This window comes from Carassius auratus, chromosome 22, assembly GCF_003368295.1.
Source record: "Carassius auratus strain Wakin chromosome 22, ASM336829v1, whole genome shotgun sequence".
NCBI lineage: Eukaryota > Metazoa > Chordata > Actinopteri > Cypriniformes > Cyprinidae > Carassius > Carassius auratus.
In genome coordinates, this window is record NC_039264.1 from 1171968 (window position 1) to 1191964 (window position 19997).

General features: G+C 36.3%; 1 protein-coding gene and 1 long non-coding RNA gene across 2 annotated transcripts; both read left to right on the plus strand.

Annotated features, from left to right (window-relative positions):
* Window positions 1–4518: 4518 nt before the first annotated feature.
* LOC113040729 (uncharacterized) lies at window positions 4519–14091 on the plus strand. The gene is made up of 5 exons (XM_026198991.1): window positions 4519–4675; window positions 7366–7701; window positions 8165–8218; window positions 13337–13514; window positions 13723–14091. Exons 1-4 carry the CDS (start codon window positions 4519–4521, stop codon window positions 13495–13497), a joined length of 708 nt encoding a protein of 235 aa, XP_026054776.1. The 3' UTR covers window positions 13498–13514; window positions 13723–14091.
* On the plus strand, window positions 9313–10167 carry LOC113039315 (uncharacterized). Its single transcript, XR_003274949.1, has 2 exons — window positions 9313–9647; window positions 9836–10167. It is a non-coding gene; the product is annotated as an uncharacterized LOC113039315 (long non-coding RNA).
* Window positions 14092–19997: the final 5906 nt, after the last annotated feature.

Sequence of the window (19997 nt, forward strand, 5' to 3'; positions counted from 1 at the left end):
TTTTCAGTTGATCACTAGGTGGGACCATTAACACTTTAGATAGGCATGTGCAAAAAAAGCGTAGTTTCTGGCATGTATATGGAGTTATATGGAGTATAACATCAAATTATAGTGTGTGTGTGTGTGTGTGTGTGTGTGCGTGCGTGGCACTGAACCCCCAACTACTCCCCAGGCTCCGCAACATAAGTGATGCCCACTGCTGTGTGTGTGCGCACTTTGGATGGGTTAAATGCAGAGCATGAATTCGGAGTATGTGACGTTACTTTCACTTTCATTATATTCAGAGTTTGTTTGACCTTAAAGTTTGACCTTTTTTGTATCAGAATAGTAGGCTATGTTGCACATTAAATAATAATACACAAATAAAAAACACTATAATATGGGATTCCATGAAGGTTGTAAGAACTCAATAAACTATTATGTCACTTGTTATGTTGAACTACAGTAACTACCTGCAATGATTTGGTGGGTGTGTGCAGGTAATGTAGAGACTATTTTATACCCCTAATCTTTTAGACAAAGACTCTGTGGTTCATAATAAATACACAGCATTTTTTACAGTATTGTTTATTAGTTGCCACTGAGAGCACAGTAATAGCTCCCTCTGCTGGCCTCACTAACAGCTCCAGCAGAAACCTGCTCTTCTCAGGACATCTCCCATCCAGATACTGACCCGACTCAACCCCGCTTAGCCTCAGTGGGTGTGCAGGAGAAAGTTGCTGCTGCTGTCTTGTGCAGCCAGTCTCCTCAAGTGTCCCAGAGCTTTCCAGCCTTAGACCAGCATCACTGTCTTTGAAATGCTGTTTAATGGAATTGATTAGTTCAGCTTTATCTTCTCATCATCAGACAACAGACATCAGAAATGGCATTAAGTATAAGAAGACAGAAACTAGCGATGGCGTACTGGGGTAAACCTACAAGGACAAAAAGATAGTCATCCTGTAAGAGAAGTTCTGAATGGTTGCTGGGAAATTTTAAATGCAACTGGTAAAGGCTTTTCCAATGGCACTAGAGAGGGTGTATGAAGTTAGACCGGATAAAGTAATAATATGTTCTGATTCAGTGTGAGCTTACAATCATTGGAAACAAATAGAACTGACATTTTAACTGAAATCATGATAAGGTTATACGGTTTACGACAGATGAGAATAATAATACAATTTATGTGGGTACCAGCACACGTGGGAATTCAAGGTAACGAGGAAGCAGACAAGATTGCCAAAGAATCAATTAAAATGAAAGAACCAAAAATAAAGATTGCACTCAGTAGAACAGAAGGAAAACATTTAATTTCAGAAGCATGCAAATAGGAAATGGCAGACAGTGTGGGACTCATGTCATACAGGTCGCCACTATTACAAAGTTCATAAAACCATAAAGAAAAGCAAAATAATTCACAACTTAAGTAGAAAAGAACAAGTTATTTTCACACATTCACGAACAGGACATTTTAATCTAAATCCACTTTACACATTATAGGGAAACATGACACAGGTCTATGTCTGTTCAGTAGAGGAAACTGTAGAGCATGTTATGCAGAAATGCAAGACTTATGAAATACAAAGGAGGATTCTTAAGGAAGAATTACAAGCAGTAGGATGCCAGGAATTTAATATAACTAGCTTATTAAATTATGGTCTAAATTCAAGAAAACAAATGCATGCAGTCATGAGATTTATTAAGAATAGTGGTCTATATAATAGGATATAGGAGGGTTATTCATTCTTACACACTCCATCACAGCAGGTGGCGGTATGCACCTTGGAAGTTGGTTCGCAACCCGCCATTAAAATCAAAGAAGAAGATGACAGAGGCTTGGCAATGGGGGGCTGACAGAGTGGCATTAAAAACAATTTATTCAACAATGATAAGAGCAATATTAGATTATGGTTGTATTGCATACGGAACAGCAGCTAAGTCACAGTTAGGAAAGTTAGAGCGAATTCAATCTCAAGCGTTGAGAATATGTTGTGGAGCTTACCCTTCCTCTTCCTGTTTCAGCGTTACAGGTGGAGATGGGGGAGATGCCAATTCACTTAAGAAGGAAGCAATTGACACTGGCATACTGGGTTAATCTAAAAGGGCAGAAGGATAGTCATCCAACAAAAGGTATACTTAAAACATGTTGGGAACATGGGAAAGGGAAAGTTAACAATTTTGGTTGGATCATTAAGGATTTAGTTCAGGATATAAAGTTAAATGAGTACAGTGTTATTCCAGCAGTAATATTACCAACAATACCATTATGGATATTACCTCAACCCAAGGTAGATTTATTATTATTGGAATCAAGGCAAAGATAAAAATCGGAGGATGTTGGAGGCAGAGATGACAAAAGAGTATATTGGGAGTAAGTATGAAGAATATGTACATGTTTTCACAGATGCGTCTAAGGATCCACAAAAGGAACAGGTGGGGGTAGCGTACATCATACCCAGATTGAAAGTGGCGAGAGGGGAAAGAATATCAGATCATGTATCTGTGTTTTACAGGAGAATTGCTAGCAATTATGGTAGCAATTAATAAAATAAATGAAATGGGTTTAAGTAAAACGTTAATATGCTCAGATTCAAGTTCGACCTTGATGTGCCTGGAAGCTCAGAAATCAGATACTAGACAAGATATTGTTTTGGAAATCCTACAGATATTGTTCATGATGCAACAGGAAAATAAGATAGTTCAGTTTTATGGGTTCCGGCACATACTGGAGTAGCAGGAAATGAAGCAGCAGACAAGTTAGCAAAACAGGCTATGGCAAAAGAAACTATAGATATGGAAATTAAATATAGCAAATTAGAAATCAAATCAATAATTAAAAGGGAGATAAATAATAATTGGCAAATGTACTGGGACAATGAGGAAAAGGGTAGACATTTACATTCAATACAACCAGTGGAAGGTAGAGGAAGGAAGTCAAATGGAAAAAGGAAGAAAGACTGTATTATTTCTAGATTAAGATTGGGACACACAGGACTTAATTCAACAATGCAAATAATAGGGAAACATCATACAGGTTTGTGTGAATGGTGTGGTATAGGCGAAACAGTGGAGCATGTACTAATTAAAAGTGAGTGAAAGTGACATTCAGCCAAGTATGGTGATACATACTCAGAATTTGTGCTCTTCATTTAACCCATCCGAAATGCACACACACACAGAGCAGTGAACACACACACACACACACACACTGTGAGCACACACCCGGAGCAGTGGGCAGCCATTTATGCTGCAGCGCCCGGGGAACAGTTATGGGTTCGATGCCTTGCTCAAGGGCACCTAAGTCGTGGTATTGAAGGTGGAGAGAGAACTGTACTGCACTACCCCCACCCACAATTCCGTCCGGCCCGAGACTAGAACTCACAACCCTTCGATTGGGAGTCCGACGCCCTAACCATTAGGCCACGACTGTGTAATAAATATTCAGAGGAAAGAAGTAAGCTAAGAGTAGAACTGCAGATGGAAGGTAATCAGCAATTAACATTAAGGATAATTCTAAATTCAGTAGAAGGGCGTAGGTTAATAATGTTTTTAAGAAGAACCAATTTGATCTATAGAATATAGAAGGGTTATAAATGTATACTTTTTTTTTTTTTTTTTGACAGTTAAAATATTATAATTTTTTTTTTTTTTTGTTACAGCATCCCTCTCTGGAATGAGATGGACTTTGCCGTAGATGGAGGAGCTGAACACGCAGCAACATTGAAAGCACGAGTCCTGATTGTTCTGGTAGTGGTGATCTAGTCTAGTGTATTTTGTCTCTGATCTATTACCCACAGTAGATGGCGGTAATGCTCTTTTTAAGAATGCGAACCGCCAAATAAGCACGAAGAAGAAGAAGAAGAAGAAGACGACGACAGAGGCTTGGCCCAAAATGTAGCTTCGCTAAAAAAAAAAAAAAAAAACTTTACTTCGGCATTAAATAATCGGAGTAATCGCTTTTATATAAAAATCGGTGTAAAAAATGAATAGCCGCTTCATTTTGCTCGTGTTGTGGTGGTGTTTGCTCTATCGCGGTAAGTTATTTGTATTTCTCTTTCGGTATTTGGCAAAGTTTGAAAGCTTAAAATAATCAAGTTTCAGTCAAAGCAGACTCACACTTAGGCAGCGTGCTTTGTGGGACAAAACAGAAGCTGTCAGATGTAGGCTAGGAGGACATAGCGTGATATGTGTTAAAATTTATAATGTTAGGCGTCTTGTCAATATGTTAATGTCTAATCGCTTTATATTTGACAGAAATAGGCTACACTTACCATTTGTATTGTGGAGTGTGTGCTTTTGCTTGACTGTGCGTGTCATTTATTTAATAAAATCTCGCTGTTTGTCGATAAAGTCGAACAACGATTGTGACGTATGTAACTTACTCGGCTTGGAGACTAGGCACATTTTCCGAAGGAGTGATAAATAAAATAAATAATAGTTTATAATAGGATATTGTTGCATTTGAAACAGTCTATAGAACAGAATAATATAAATCATGTATAGATAACTTTTGAAAAGTTCCCTGTGAATGCGTGGGTCATGCGATTTTGGTTTTTGGGTGGGGTCCCACATAGCAAAGGTCTTCTGGCCCAGATCCGGGCCACACATGACTTTTCCCTTGGCCCAAGTACCGCAAAGAATGACGGCCCGGAAGTGGCCCAGAACTGGATTAAAGACTCGGGTCACACATGGGCACGTGATAATCATCAATTATTGAGGTGTACAGTGTTTAATCTCTGATGAAACGGGTGTTATTTATTTAGATTGATTATAGTAAAAGTGTTTCAGAGACAGTAGTTCTGTGATAAACAGATATTATAAAGGACTTTCCAGGCAGTTTGGTCTTCTATGTTCTTAAGAAGTCACACACAGACATAAATAATCAGAATATGAACTTCAACAATGGTGACCGTAAAAAAAAATGCTGCAGAGCATGCTGGGAGCCATGGATGAGTTTTGTACTTCAATAGTACCCAGCATGCACTGCAGTGTGTGTTTTTTTCGTCACCATTGTAGAGGTTCGTATTCTGATTATTTATTTCTGTGTTTGACCAATTCATGCCATAGAAAAAAAAAATAGGTGTAAAAAGTGTTTGGAAAGTCCTTTTTATATTAATTAAAGATCACTGAACCACTGGCTCTTAGAATAATTTTAACTATAATCACTTCAACTAATAACACAACATCTGTTTCATCAGAGATTAGACTCTGTACAGATCAATAACTGATTATTACCATCACAGCTATAAAATATAACAATCTAGGTACAGGTTAACACCTGATGATATTTCTTCTGGGCTTTTGAGTTACAACAAATGTGTTTTAGAAACACATGGTTATAACAGCCAGAGAAAATACTAAGACTGAAATCAAGGGTCAAGAGCCCAACTAAAGCAAACACTGATCTCTAACATGGTTACTTCAAATGAAACAATAAATCAACATCTAAACCTTAGTTCATTCTCAATAAGATCTTCTGTAGACGTCTGACAGAAATAAAGTCAGTCTGGTTATTAATAAGTGGAGCTGCTGATGCTGTTTGTGGGGTTGTTTAATCAGATCTTGAGAGATTTCATGTATTTTATTTCAGTTGATTTCATCTAAGGCTGTGTCTGAAGTCAGTTGTAGTAGTTCTTGTGTTTCTCTTTTCTTCAGTGATTCTGTTTGTTAACAGCAGCTGTTCATCACTAATTCTCAATCAGCACTTAGTTAATCACTTAATTACTTGAATGCAAAGTTTTAAAACTTACATGGTTTAAATCAAGGCAATCTGTTTACTCAAACGGTTTGAGTTAAGTTACTTGTCCGGTTTTACAGTGTATATAATATATAAAAACGAATATATATATATAAAACTTTTTAAAACATTAAATGTATATTGTTTTTATGTCGATGTCCATCAGTGAATCTGCTGTCACGGGAACATCTCAGCTGAAGATAATGAGGAAATTATATTGCTTCTTTAGCAAAGTGCATTCCTAACGACTACTTAATGGCACGCACATGCACTACTCACTCCAAAGTCCCCACTTCAATGGGATAAGGATGATCACTTCCAAATTTAATTAGCCTGGGTACCGTTTGGTACCGGTACTAGTACCGGAGCATCCCTAGTTCACAGTGTGTGTGTGCACTTTGGGTGGGTTAAATGCAGAGCACAAATTCTGAGTATGGGTCACAATTAGGGCTGCACAATATTGGGAAAAAATGAAATTGCGATATTTTATTTGTCTGCAATATATATTGCGATATTGAATCTAATCTAATTTTTTCTTACAAACAAAAATGGGGTGAGGACACTTGCATTCTCATTTTAAATGATTTAAACATCAGAGTATTATTTAAATTAGAGTAAATAATTTGTTAGTAACTTTAGGATATGGTTTGAATTGTTAACATGTTAACATGAATTTACCACGAGCAATACTTTTGTTACTATATTTATTAATCTTTGTTTATCTTGGTTTATAAAAACACAGCTGTCCATTGTTTGGTATTGTTACTTCACAGTGCATTAACTATGTTAACAAATACTGTACAACTTCTGATTTCAACAATGAAGACTAAAGCCTAAATGTTGAAATTAACAATGTTGTAGAAGTGCAGTTTAGTAATAGTAAATGTTAAATAATGTAGTTAAATAGTTTAATAAATAGAACATTATTGTAAAGTGTTACAGATTTTTTTTATACCGATTCAGACGTCTCGTGAGTTCAGTGGTGGACAGGTCAATTGTTTAAACAATTCATTAAACTGAATCGGTTCAAAGGAATCATTAGAAAAGTAAATTATCTCTGTAGTTTAGGATATCGCACAAGATTTGACAACACAGAAAACATTTCATCATTGGATAGTTTTTTTTTCATTTGTTTGTTCGACACCATCGTGTCAATTGATTTTGCTTAATATGCACGAAGGAGAGAGAGCAAGACAGAGCTCTTGTTGTTTGAAGACGGTGAAGGTGAGCGTGTGCGCGCGGCCTCTCTCTCTCTCTCTCTCTCTCCGTGAATTAAATGCAGAGCACAAATTCTGAGTATGGGTCACCATACTTGGCTCAATGTCACTTCACTTTCACACAAATACTTATTTTGACTCATCCCTGTGAATATGTCTTTTAAAGCATTTTGTGAGAAGTCAATGATTAATTAAAACTTGAATCGGTGTAAGTCCCAAAAATACCTCATCTACAGTACACTGCCAAAAGCAGCATTTAGATATATGTGCTGCTTGCTTTGGCGTCAAGAGCAAAAACTTTACTTTCAATTCGAAATAAACTTGAAATACTACATTCTCAAAAGGGATGCGTTGAAAACCTCTGTGTTTAGTTAAGGACATCACATCATATCTCAGATGTGATTTATAATTAACTCTTCATTTCTTCCTCAGGTGCCTCTGGTGATGATACAGACAGAATGTCAGCGTTTGCAATGGAGGGAGATTCAGTCACTCTACACACTGGTGTTAAAAGAAACAAACGAGACCGAATCAGATGGTATTTCAATGACACTCGCATCGCTCAAATCACTGGAGATCTCAGTTTTATCTGTACAGATGTTCAGTGTAATGAAGATACTGAGAGATTCAGAGACAGACTGAAGCTGGATCATCAGACTGGATCTCTGACCATCATGAACACCAGAACCACAGATGCTGGAGATTATAAAGTAGAGACGATAATCAGCGGCAGCATCAGTGAAAACATCTTCAGTGTCACTATCACTGGTGAATCATTATGTTTGTTAAAAATTAATGGTAAACTAATTAAAAATATATATTAACGATTTTTCAATGTGTCAATAGGAAATCAGGAGTTAAGTGCAGAACAGCACCTTGAAAAGGGCAGCTAGTTAAAATATAGTCTTAAACTGATGGTTTCATATTCATTCCATTTTTTTGACAACAGAAACAGAAAGAAAAACATGTAAATGAGAACAACTTTATTGGGAATTTGGTTAGATTCAATTACATATTACATTATGTGAGCACAGAGAGAAAGAGAAGCAAGCAATGTAAAGGGCTGAGACTGGGCAGAATGAAAATGATAAAGACATTAGTAGGTTTAGGTTTCTTCCATTCAAAATAGCTGGCAACAGTGACTAAATGATAGTGTTTGCATATTGTGTTTTCATGCAGTGACATAAAGCTTGTTGCTCTTTAACTGATCTCGCTAACTCTTTTTGATTAGGAGAGGCCAAAACCAGTGGCTCTGATGGAGAAGATGAAGCCCCTGTTCTATCAGGTAATAATAGTTCCAGGGAAAGACACAGATCTGCTCTGCTGCATGTCATGTTACCAGAGTCACTTGACACAGTGCCCTAAAGAATACAGAATGGGTGTGCATCTGTTATCTCGGTAAAACGGCTCAGGAATAAGTCTAAACAGACCTTTTATCAGGACACATATGAGATTATATTTGCTGATACCCCCAAAACAGGCCACAATACGATTATAATTAAATTAGATTCAGGAGTATATTGATCGATATATTAATATTACAATATTATATGATATGTTTATTTTACAGAACTAGTTTAATTTTAGAGAGAGATATCTAATAATATAAAAAGAGAAAACATGATGACAGCTCATAGATTGCACAACATTATGCTTAAGAAACGCAAAACTGGTTTCCACAGATGCCACTATACACGAAAGCAGTGCTTATAAACACTACTTTGCTAAGCATTATAAGGCTCAATATGAAAAGTTCACTGTCCATGAGTCCATTCTCTTCAGTGGGAATTATAAATTAGGGTTATCAAAAAAAAAAAAAAAGTTAGTTAGGCTAGTATCAATTTAAGTGGTACCCTGCCTTTGACTTAATATAGTGATGCTGATTTACAAACTGAATGACCGTTTGCTACACAATCTTCGAGTTCGAATCTCAGCAATCTCTTGAGCAAGGCATTGAAGTGGAACTGAACTTCATGAAACTGTTAGATTTGCATGGTAAATATATATATTAAGTTGGGTGTCCACATTAGGGAGAATCACCATGCTTTTAATGAAAATGTCATGTTTATAAATATTATATTAACCATATGAAATAATCAAATATATTTATTGTTACTAATTTAAACCATGGTAAATAATTATGGCTTATCCTTCAAGCACTGTAAAAAGTCTTCAGAATCTTTACATTTTAAAAGAATATATTAGGCCACCACCTCATAAGTTTATATCATTTTCAAACAAAACAAACCACTTTTATGAATTATCTTTCTACAAAATGTGTTTCTCAATCAATGTTCAAAAGGAAAAAGTCATAAGATGAAGAAGAAATGTTTTTGTAGTGGACACTTGTTCTTTTACCAATAAAATATGCTAAATGAATTGTTCAGAAAGTGTGAAAATACTGGATATCTGAACAAACATGATTAAGGAGTGCTTTCTCTTCATGGAGATCATGTATGAAGTTGGATGCTCTTAAACTGAATGATTCATATTACTTCCAGATTTGCAGGTGTTTTATATTGTTGCTTGCAGATCAGACTAATATCTGTCTTCCTCTGTTCATTACAACAGAATCAGATCAAGGTTCTGGTAATTTAGTACCCGCAGTACCTGTGGCTGTCCTGCTGGTCCTGGCTGTTGGTGTTGGTGTGACCTATTGGTGCTACAGGAAGAATAAACCAAGAAAAAGGAATGCAAGTATTACACATGAAAAAGTAAGAGAAAAATAATTAGCTTTATTATGTTAATTAGGAGTTGTGTGATGTGTGTTCTGTTCAGGTTTTTTTTTCATTGTCAAACAGCAGCATTGAACACCAATTTTATTAATAATACATTACTGAAATGTATAGGTAGACTGTACTATGTGTGTGTACATATAGAACACCTTTATACTCTCTTTCAGGTAAAGATGATGATTTAAATTTCAGAGAGGGACTGATGCAGGATGAGAAGAATAGATCAGAAGAAATTTGAGGTTGGGTTTTAAAGACACAATTTGGGCCCAGAGGGTGGAGCTCCTATAAGTAATATTTACAAATAGTTGTATTTTCTATACCTATTGTTATATCTTTTTCAGTCAGTGTATGGCTGGAATAAAAATATTTAGCATAAATTAAAATAATGTATAATTATAGAATACATCTCAAGATTTTATGTATAAAATACCAATTTTCCCTGTTAACTAGTTGCTAATTAACATACTAGCAAGTTCTGACCAATATCTCTCTGATCAGTTTTAAACATGTAAAGATGTTGTGTAAATATATCTGTTCTAAAAAAAATTACTTATTTGAATAAAATCAAGCCAGCTGTCCATTTTCAAACTGTTTGTCTGCTTTTTCTTTGTGAATTTCAATGCTATATTGTTCACCATCTTGTTTTTATACAGAAACTGACAACATCTACAGCACGATTTTGGATGTTTGAGATTTATTTTTATCCTCACTCTACTAGATACTTTTTTCATGTATAACTTTTGTGCTTTTTTATGTTGTTCAATGCTGTACCTCAGGTGGTTTGCTGCGGACTGAACTATGTTGCATTCTGACATTATTCAGATCAAATATCTTAATAAAACTTAGAAACTATTAACAACAGTCTAATCAAATAAAGACGTTCATGATTGAAGATTTAGACAAGGTGTCACAGTGTCTGGGTTGTGTTCCCTGGGTTTCCACTAGGTGTCCTCCTTTCCCACGGTGTCTGTCACCTTATCAACTTCCTGTTCCCTTATTTGGTCACCTTCCTCCTTGTTTGAGTTAATTGATTGTTCCCCACCTGTCTCCAGTTCCCTCATTACCTTCTGTGTATTTATACCAGGTCTGTCTGAGTCTGTGTTATGGAGTCCTTGTTTGTCTAATGATTTTTCATGTCCGTCAAATCAGTCTTGCCCTTGCCTTGTCTTCATGTTTGGTATTGACCCCAGCCTGGACTGTTTACCCCTTTGGATTACCCTTCAATAAATGTCATACCTGCAATTGGTTCTCTCTCTGTGTTTCCTGTATCACCGATCGTGACAGAAGGTGTCACGGTTCATGGGTCAGTGCGTTCATCTTGCGTCTCTGTCTGATTGTGTGCGTCTGTTAACTAGCAGCAGCATATGAGCACATAGCTATATGATGCACATATATCATGTATGTTCAATACAACATGGCTTTACTTTCTTTTCTTCTTTTTTTTTCTCTTCTGAAATGTAATGTTCTGTGATCGTATATTGCATGTTCAACATCAATTAAGAATATGAATAGACAGAGGAAGTATAGCTAATATATATAGTACAAAATAACCATCCACTTTCTGTTAAACGTAGAATAAGATTAATGGAAAACATTAAGTAAACAGTGAACTGAGTGCTCTACAAATTCAGTTTGCAATAAACATTTCCCAAACACTGTGAATCCTTAAATGCTATATGACAACAATTAACTGCACACGGAGCAGCGGAAAGGAGAGAATGGTGAGTCTTACTAATGCAGCTCCATATATTTGAGAAAATATTTCAGTTGTTTAGAAAGCACATGAAACAAATGGCGCAGATTGAAAGATTGTGGAGTTCACGAAAACACACAATATCCAAATACTCAGAATTATGAACGGAAAACACACTCTAAAAGTCAATTAGTGTCCACTGTATGCAATCCTTTACATACATCATCTAACATTCGATATGAAACCCATATATATATATTTTTACTTTTAATGTGGAGCTTCAACAGAAACGACTCACCCACAGCCGTTCTCTGTCTGGTGTCTGCTACAGATCATTCGAACTCAGTGCTCATCACATTACAGCAGGATTTACTTAAAGAACCCTCTACTATATTTATCCTGTTACACTTGGGTGCTGCGTATACATGCAGGTTGCAGCTTATGAGTCAGTGAAGTGTGTTTTACTTCTCAACAGAGCGCAGTTCAAAGTTGTTCTTCTGAAGCTCATTTGCGCTCGTTTGACTCGCGCCTGGCGCTGAAGAGAAACTGAAGCGCGCGTCTGAAAATTCTCCCGTTTGATGTGCTCATGAAGAGACACGGCGTTCCACATCTTAATAAATTACATTTCTTGTCAAGAAAAGAAAGGACAAAAAAAAACTGTTTTGAGTGGGGTGGCAGAAGGGCTATGGCCAGGGGCGTCGCACCCGTGGGGGATGTGGGACACTTTTCCCGGTGAGAGGGTTCAACACCCATACGTTTTCTGCAGTTTTTCCGCAGTTTTGCACAAACGCCTTACTCCGTTTCTCTGGCCGCTCTGTGTCTGCGCTCGCCGAGGCTCGCTCCTCCCTCCCTCCCTCTCAAACATGACACCGGCTTTGGGTGTGACCGGCTGATGATTGGCTGTTCTGCCTTAAGTCCCGCCTCTCTTGGAATGTTATCGGTCAGCTCGCGCTGAGGAGGCGGGAACTTATGGTTATTTACGTCTCCCTTTTCCAAGGTTTATGCTTTCGATGTTTTTAAATAAGCTTGATATGTGTTTGGGAAGATGTTCTGTTATCGTTTTGTTGACATGTCGAGTGTTTTTGGTATTATATTTCGTTTTTTAGACTAATGCTAATTGCTATTAATGGGATATTGTTCAGCAGCTAGCTAAAATCGGTTATGTAAAGCTATGTGGCATGCAATGTATAACATAACTGTGAATTTATAAGCAGTGTATGGGTTCATTGCCAGTGCAACTGATTTTGATATTTTGAGCATTGTTTGTTGATTAGCTGAATACTTTTGTGGATACTTACCTGTTGTGTTTGATTGTAATGTTACCTGTTGAAAAAAGTGAGAAATGATGACATTGTTTGCATACCTGTTGAAGAACTATGAAAGAAAAGTGTATATTATTTTAATGTTTAAAAACAGTAAATTGTTACATTATTTATACCACCAGAGAAAACGGTTTGTGTGGGTGTTTTTTTCTCCCCTTTTCTGATTTTTTTCTTTTTTAAATGTAGGATTATTATTTTTACCAGCCAAACGCTGCAGGCCGGAAATTCGGCACAGTGCCGGAGAACTTCATGTGGTTAACATACTTTTGGCAAACATCAGGACTTTCACTTTCTTTCAACTATTTAAGGAGTGCTTTCTCTTCATGGAGATCATGTATGAAGTTGGATGCTCTTAAACTAAATGATTCATATTTACTTCCGGATTTGCAGGTGTTTGGGGGAAGTCGTGGCCTAATGGTTAGAGGGTTGGACTCCCAATCGAAGGGTTGTGGGTTCTAGTCTCGGGCTGGACGGTATAATGGCTGCCCACTGCTCCGGGTGTGTGCTCACAGTGTGTGTGTGTGGGTTAAATGCAGAGGATGGGTTAAATGCAGAGCACAAATTCTGAGTATGGGTCACCATACTTGGCTGAATGTCACTTCACTTTATCGTGTTGCATGCAGATCAAATCTGTCTTCCTCTATTCATTACAGCTGTAAAAACTACAGGATCGGATCAAGGTTCTAGTAATTTAGTACCAGCAGTACGTGTGGCTATAATCCTGCTGGTGGTGGCTGGTGTTATTGGTGTTGTTGGTGTTGGTGTGACTTACTGGCACTGCAAGAAGAATAAACCAAGAAAGACCGGAATTTAAGTATTGCACATGAAAAAGTAAGATCAAAATAATTAACTTTATCATGTTAATTAGGAGATGTGTGTTCTGTTCAGGTTTTTCATTGTCAAACAGCCTTGAACACCCATTTTATTAATAATACATAACTGAAATGTGTAGGTAGACTGTACTGTATTTGTGTGTGTGTGTGTGTGTGTGTGTGTGTGTGTGTGTGTGTGTATATTACACCTTTAGACTCTCTTTCAGGTACATGTGATAAAGCAAATTTCAGAGATGGACTGATGCAGGATGAGAAGAATAGATCAGAAGAAATTGAGGTTGGGTTTTAAAGACACACAATTTGGGTTGCAAGGTAAAAATATCCTCTGCAAAAAACCAAAATGGGGGTTATTCAGCATGGCTTGTTCATTAATCATCATGATAATAATTTTCATTTAATGAGTTATTTCTTGCTTGGTTTTTAAAAGAAGATATTATAGCTCTTATGTATTTTAACCCTTGCTGATCTCAATTTTACCCCACACAAGGATTTAATTCTTCCAGAACACCTTAAATCCTGTAAATCCTTGGGCAGATTACACAAACTCTGTACACAATAAGTTCATTGTTTTAAATGTATACACTTGTAGCATACTTTATACTTTATAGTTTTTTATTCAAAAACGTGTAAATATTTACTTACATGCTTTTTGTGTGTGTTCTATGTGTAATATTTGCAACTAGCTGTACTTTTTATATTGTTCTAAATTATGTATGTATAATTTTTTTTTTTCCTATTAACTAGTTGCTACCATGCCCAATATATCTCTGATCAGTTGTAAAAATGTAAAGATGTTGTATAGATATTACTTTTCTAAAAAAAATACTTATTTGAATTAAATCAAGCCAACTCTCAATTTTCATACTGTTTGTCTGCTCTTTCTTTGTGAATTGTAATGCTATATTGTTCACAATCTTGTTTTTATACAGAAACTGACAACATCTACAGCACGATCTTGGATGTTTGACATTTATTGTTATTCTTACTCAGATATCTAAATAAAACTTATAAACTATAAACAAGAGTCTAATCAAATGATGATGTTCTTGATGAGAGATTCAGAGCCAATAAAGAAATCCAATCGTAAAGGGACCAAGTGTTGATATCTGAACCTTGGAGCTTGGAGAAACAAACTACATGGTAGTGTTATCATAAATATTCAAATATGGCGAGCGCTTTATTGTAACATGAGAACGCTGTCATGTAATCGCAGATGCGAGCTCTCAAATAGGCCTAACTGATACAGATGAACTGCTTGTGCGCAGACTGTGTGCAGTCACGATCTCTCTGTGCTTTTAAAGTAGAAATTATTTCTCTTTGCTCCTGGATTATATTTTGTCAAAAGTTATCAAACATTCAGAATAAATCCACTCCTGACCTCTAGCAACACCAAAGCTAATACTGGTTGAGTCAAACTTCTATTTCCTGAAGTTAGACATGGAAAGGTGAGTCCCTGAGTTGAACACCAGATGTCACTCTGGTTAAAGTAATCTGAGTGAATGTCTTCATGAACTACCAGGTAACATTTCCAACAATTTATAACACATATTATGGTTACATTCATTTTCCATGTGAAACAGCCACAATTATTTCAATTATTGTTATTGCAGTAAAACGGTGGTAATTATCAACTAAAATGACAAATATTACTTTTTTTTATTTTATTTTATTTGCAGAAACTATATGGCAAACAACTTTAATACACATGGTTTAATCTGCCATTTTCATTCATTTTAATGTTTTATTTGATTTGATCTCAAACGCAGTAGTAACAGATGCCTGCCTAAGAAAATATCACATTACATGCTTTATTCTGTGGGATTCTGATTCTCATTCCTCTAGTGGCCAAATGATGTTAGTGAGGAGGTGCTACACTTGGAAATACATCATACACAAGTCTTAGAAGTCAAGAGTTAGAAGTCAAGTATGACGGCGTTTTAGTGACATATAAAAAAAAAGATTATGAGACTAAAGTTATAATTTTTGAGAATAAACTCGAAATTATGAGATTGAAGTTGAAAAATCACGACAACAAAGTCGAAATGATGAGAATAAAGTTGAAATATCATGAGAATAAAGTTGAAATGATGAGAATAAAGTCTAAATTACTAGAATAAAAGCAAAATACTATGAGAATAAACTTTATTTCAACTTAATTTAAATTACACATTTCCACAAAATGCAAACCTATATGATGGGGGAAAAGAGTTAATATATAATAAATGAATATAATTATATTTTTATTAAATAACACAAATCCTACAGGCCCTACTGATCTCATATCATATATAACTGTGATGTTCTACAAAACAACAAGCTTTAAAACCCTTTTTTCTTACTGCTAGATTGTTTACTGTGAAATCTGTCTTCTCTCAGATACACAGAGCCGATCCTCCCTTTACACAAAATACACAAGCTGCGTAGGGTCCACAAAACACCAAGGGCCTATTGGGATATTCAGGAGGAGATTGGAGTATTTACCTTATTTTAACACAAGCCTCTTGTATGGCAATCTGCAGACAAATACTGAATCAGTCAGGCTAATTTAAACTGGGTCAGAGGTAGGGCTGTGTAAATCTGTGTGAAAGCTACAGTTGTGCTCAAAATTATTCATACCCTTGGAAAATATGATCAAAGGCAGCCCTGAAAATAAGTCTGCATTGTTTATCCATTTGATCTTTTTATTCCCCCCAAAAATATAAAAATAAATCTAACCTTTGATTGGAGTAAAAATAAATTGATAAATGAACGTTGGGGGAAATCACATTGTGAAAAAAATGATTTTTCTCTAATACACAATGGTCACAATTATTAGTAGCCCTAGAAATTCTTATGATTAAAATATATCTGGAGTATATTCCCATTCATATTAGCATTTTTAATCACACCAGGGTGACTAGGACCATGAAATTATCCAGCCACGGCTGCCTGTTTCAAAGGAATATAAACAAATATATATATATATATATATATATATATATATATATATATATATATATATATATCGAGCGCAGCGTCAGTTCAGTCAGGCCACGGAGGCAAGGCTGTGAACAGCTAATGCGGTCAGCTGTCAAATCGCTCCAATCACCACATCTCTCCTATTAGACACGGGACATATATATATGTGCCACTACTGCTCGGTAAGTATGCTCAACAACTCGCAACCCTCCCTCCCTCCCCATTATATGCATGAGCACATTACTGCGCACCTTCTGGCTGTTGTATTGTTTGTTTCAGATCACTAAGGCTTCCAAAAATCTTAGCTGGCATGGACCACTTTGCGGAGAGACACCCATCTTCATAACCAGGATAGACGTACCACTGCCACATCTATATGATTATCACCGTTTGCTTTAAAGACTTTATTAAAAGTCTTAATTATTATGTATTTCTAAATTCATGGTCCCAAAGGGTTAATGTTAAAGCTCTATATATGTTCAATTATTCTGGGAGCAAGGACCCCCATAAGGAACCATACCACCAAAGATAAATTGTGTTCAATAAACTCAAGTAAACTTGCCAAAGTGGTTCCTGTCTGAAATGATGTGAACGCAAAAAATTGTTGAACTTCATTAAGTAGCAAGTGGCTGTAAAAAAAGAGCTAAAGCTTAAAAAAATCTATTTTCCACCATCAAGGCTATAATTAAGAATTTCCAATCAGCTAAAGATGTTATAAAAAATGTCTGGAAAAGGTTGTTTGTCAAATTTTTCTTAAAGTGTGGTGAGGAGCATTTGCATAGCCAATGACTCTGAGCAAGATCAAATAAACTGGAGAAAATTGTTGAGCCTCGGGTCAGAAAGCCTAAATAATAATAATAATAATAATACTAATAATAATTCAAAAGCCCCTACATCAGCAAATGTTGTTGGGGAGGGTTTAAAGAAAAATCTAGAAAAATGCTCTCATCCAAAAACAAACTCCAGCATACTGGAACTTCAAATAACACTGGTTTCTGTGATAAGATGAAACAAAAAGTTGGGTTTTTAACACAGTCATGAGTGAGAAGCTGCGGTCCGCCATTACTGTTCTCTTGCTGTATCTGCTGGAGATACAATGTCAGTGCCAAAGAGCCGTTAAAAGTATGGTGTGTTGGGATGCACCAAGGAACAAGAGTCTCCATAGACAGCTGAGGACATGGTGGTTAACTTATATTTTCAAAGGAATGTCCCAGAAAAAAATGGAAAAGTCCTACACTTTGTGCTAAAATTTTACACTGAACTCAAATGCCACACAAAAAAAAGAGGCTCAGTTCAGCGCTGGAGGTGTGCAAAGATTGCTTCTGAAGGGGGATCGATACCAACGATTTGTGCGCAAACGTCCAGACTCCAGACAAAGTAAGCATCACGCATAATATTTTGCTTTCCAAAAGAGCTTTTGGGTTCTCTATAAGGCTAATGTTGCTAAGGCTACCATTGTCTCTGCCTGTTTTCACTAATGCTTCATTCACGTGCTTCCAGAATGATTGGGAATAGGAATGCGGTAGTTAAAATTCCGTTGTGTGTAGGGTCAGTAACACGGTCACCATAACACTGGTGTGCCTCTGAGCACGAGCTCTTGAAGCTCTGCAATCCTCCGAGAAAGGGGCAGGGTTGCCAGGTTTTCACAACAAACCCTCCAGCGGCAACAATGTTAAAGTAGGCCAATTCTGCGGGAAAACCGCGGACTTAAAAACTGACTCTTCAGGCTAGAAATCTCTAAATGGACCATGGTTGGATCTTCCAACAAGAAAATGATCCACAAATATCAAAATCAATACCAAAATGGGTAACTGAGCACAAAACTCATATTCTTCCATGGCCATCCCAGTTCCCTGAACTGAACCCTATAGAAAATGAGTGTGGTGAACTGAAAAGGTCTGGAGAGATTCTGGATGAAGGAATGGTCTCTGATCTCTTATCAGGTGTTCTCCAAACTCATCAGTTATTACAGGAGAAAACTCAGACCTGTTATCTTGGGGAAAGTATTGAATAAAGGGTATGGTTAATTGTGGCCAGTGTGTATTAGAGAAAAAATATTTATTTCATAATGGGATTCAGAATGAAAAGTCAGGTTTTTGTCATTTGTTTTTTTCAATAAAAGATCAAGAGGATGACTTCTTTGGTCATATTAAACAAGGGTGTGGATACTTTTGAGCAATTTCTTTCTCAATTGTTTACCTCCATCTAAAACCATACCTGTTTTTAAAAGGATATTTGCAGGAACATACATTTTGGCGTAATTTAGAAACTTTTAGGGGTAAACAAAGTACTTCCCCCCGACAAGCCCCTAAGTGCAGTTTTTGCATGTACTTTTTTTCCTGAGAGTGTTTCACCAATTGATGCATTTGTTAGTTCTCCAAAACAGTGAAAGTTCGTCATTAGATGTTTCCCTCAGAAGACTTATTTTAGACATTCACAAGCATTGACACACATACTCAGGAACAACAAGTGCTCTCTGTCTTCAGTAAGAAGGTCCTCCTACAGGATGTGGGATCTAGGTGTGATAAGGTTCTTAGAAGTGACCTTTGCTAAATTCTACCGAAATATCACACCGTTACATAATCTGAATGTCATGGACAACAAGATTCATCTTACTCCAAAGACTATATGGCATTATTTTATGTTTCACAAAGAAATACGCTTTTAAATATCAACATTTTGCTTTCATGGTTCATGTTTTGTGAGCTTCTTATCAGGAGGAAACAAGAAGAAAAAACAAAACAAAAAACCCATATGCAATCTTCACACCTATAGCCACCACATGCATATGCTGCTTGTCCAGCAGAATCGACAGTTGTGTCATCAAACCACATTGTTTTCCAGACTGGACATCAAATAGCAAGTTTTTGTATTGCTTGCATTCAATCACAGTCACAACAAAAGCACATTTGGACTTCCCTTTTGGAGTTCCCCACTTCACATGAGCTTCATGATCACATTAAAATCAGTTAAATCACAGATTTTACTCTAAAAAATCTACTTTCTCAGAATAAATAATCTGAATGAATGCCTTTACCAAAAAGTAGTATACTTCAAGTTTATTTTATTAGGTATACATAAGTAAAGTTATATATATGTAATTATTACATCTTCATCTGTCGACATTCTATTCCATAATGTTACAGTTATGATGCTGTTTTATGTCAGATGACCGTGTTAGATTTACATGTGTTAGTATGCATTGTTTTTTCTTCTTCTTCACTTTTTAATTCTGTGCAGAAGATGTGTACTAGCGCCCTCTACTGTATAATAATGAAAACACAGATTCTAGGAGCACAAGTATAGTTCAAATCTATTTTGACTTTTTGTAAGTATAAGTCAAGTACACTTAAATGAGTACATAAAACCAATTTCTGAGAAGTACATAACAATTAGACTACAATTATATGTTCCTATGTTTAAAAGAAGTATACTAATAGCACACTTGAATGAGTTTATTTTTCATAAGGGCGTGGATGAGTGTAAGAGAAATCTGATTGTTATCAAGGAAGTCAGCATTGTT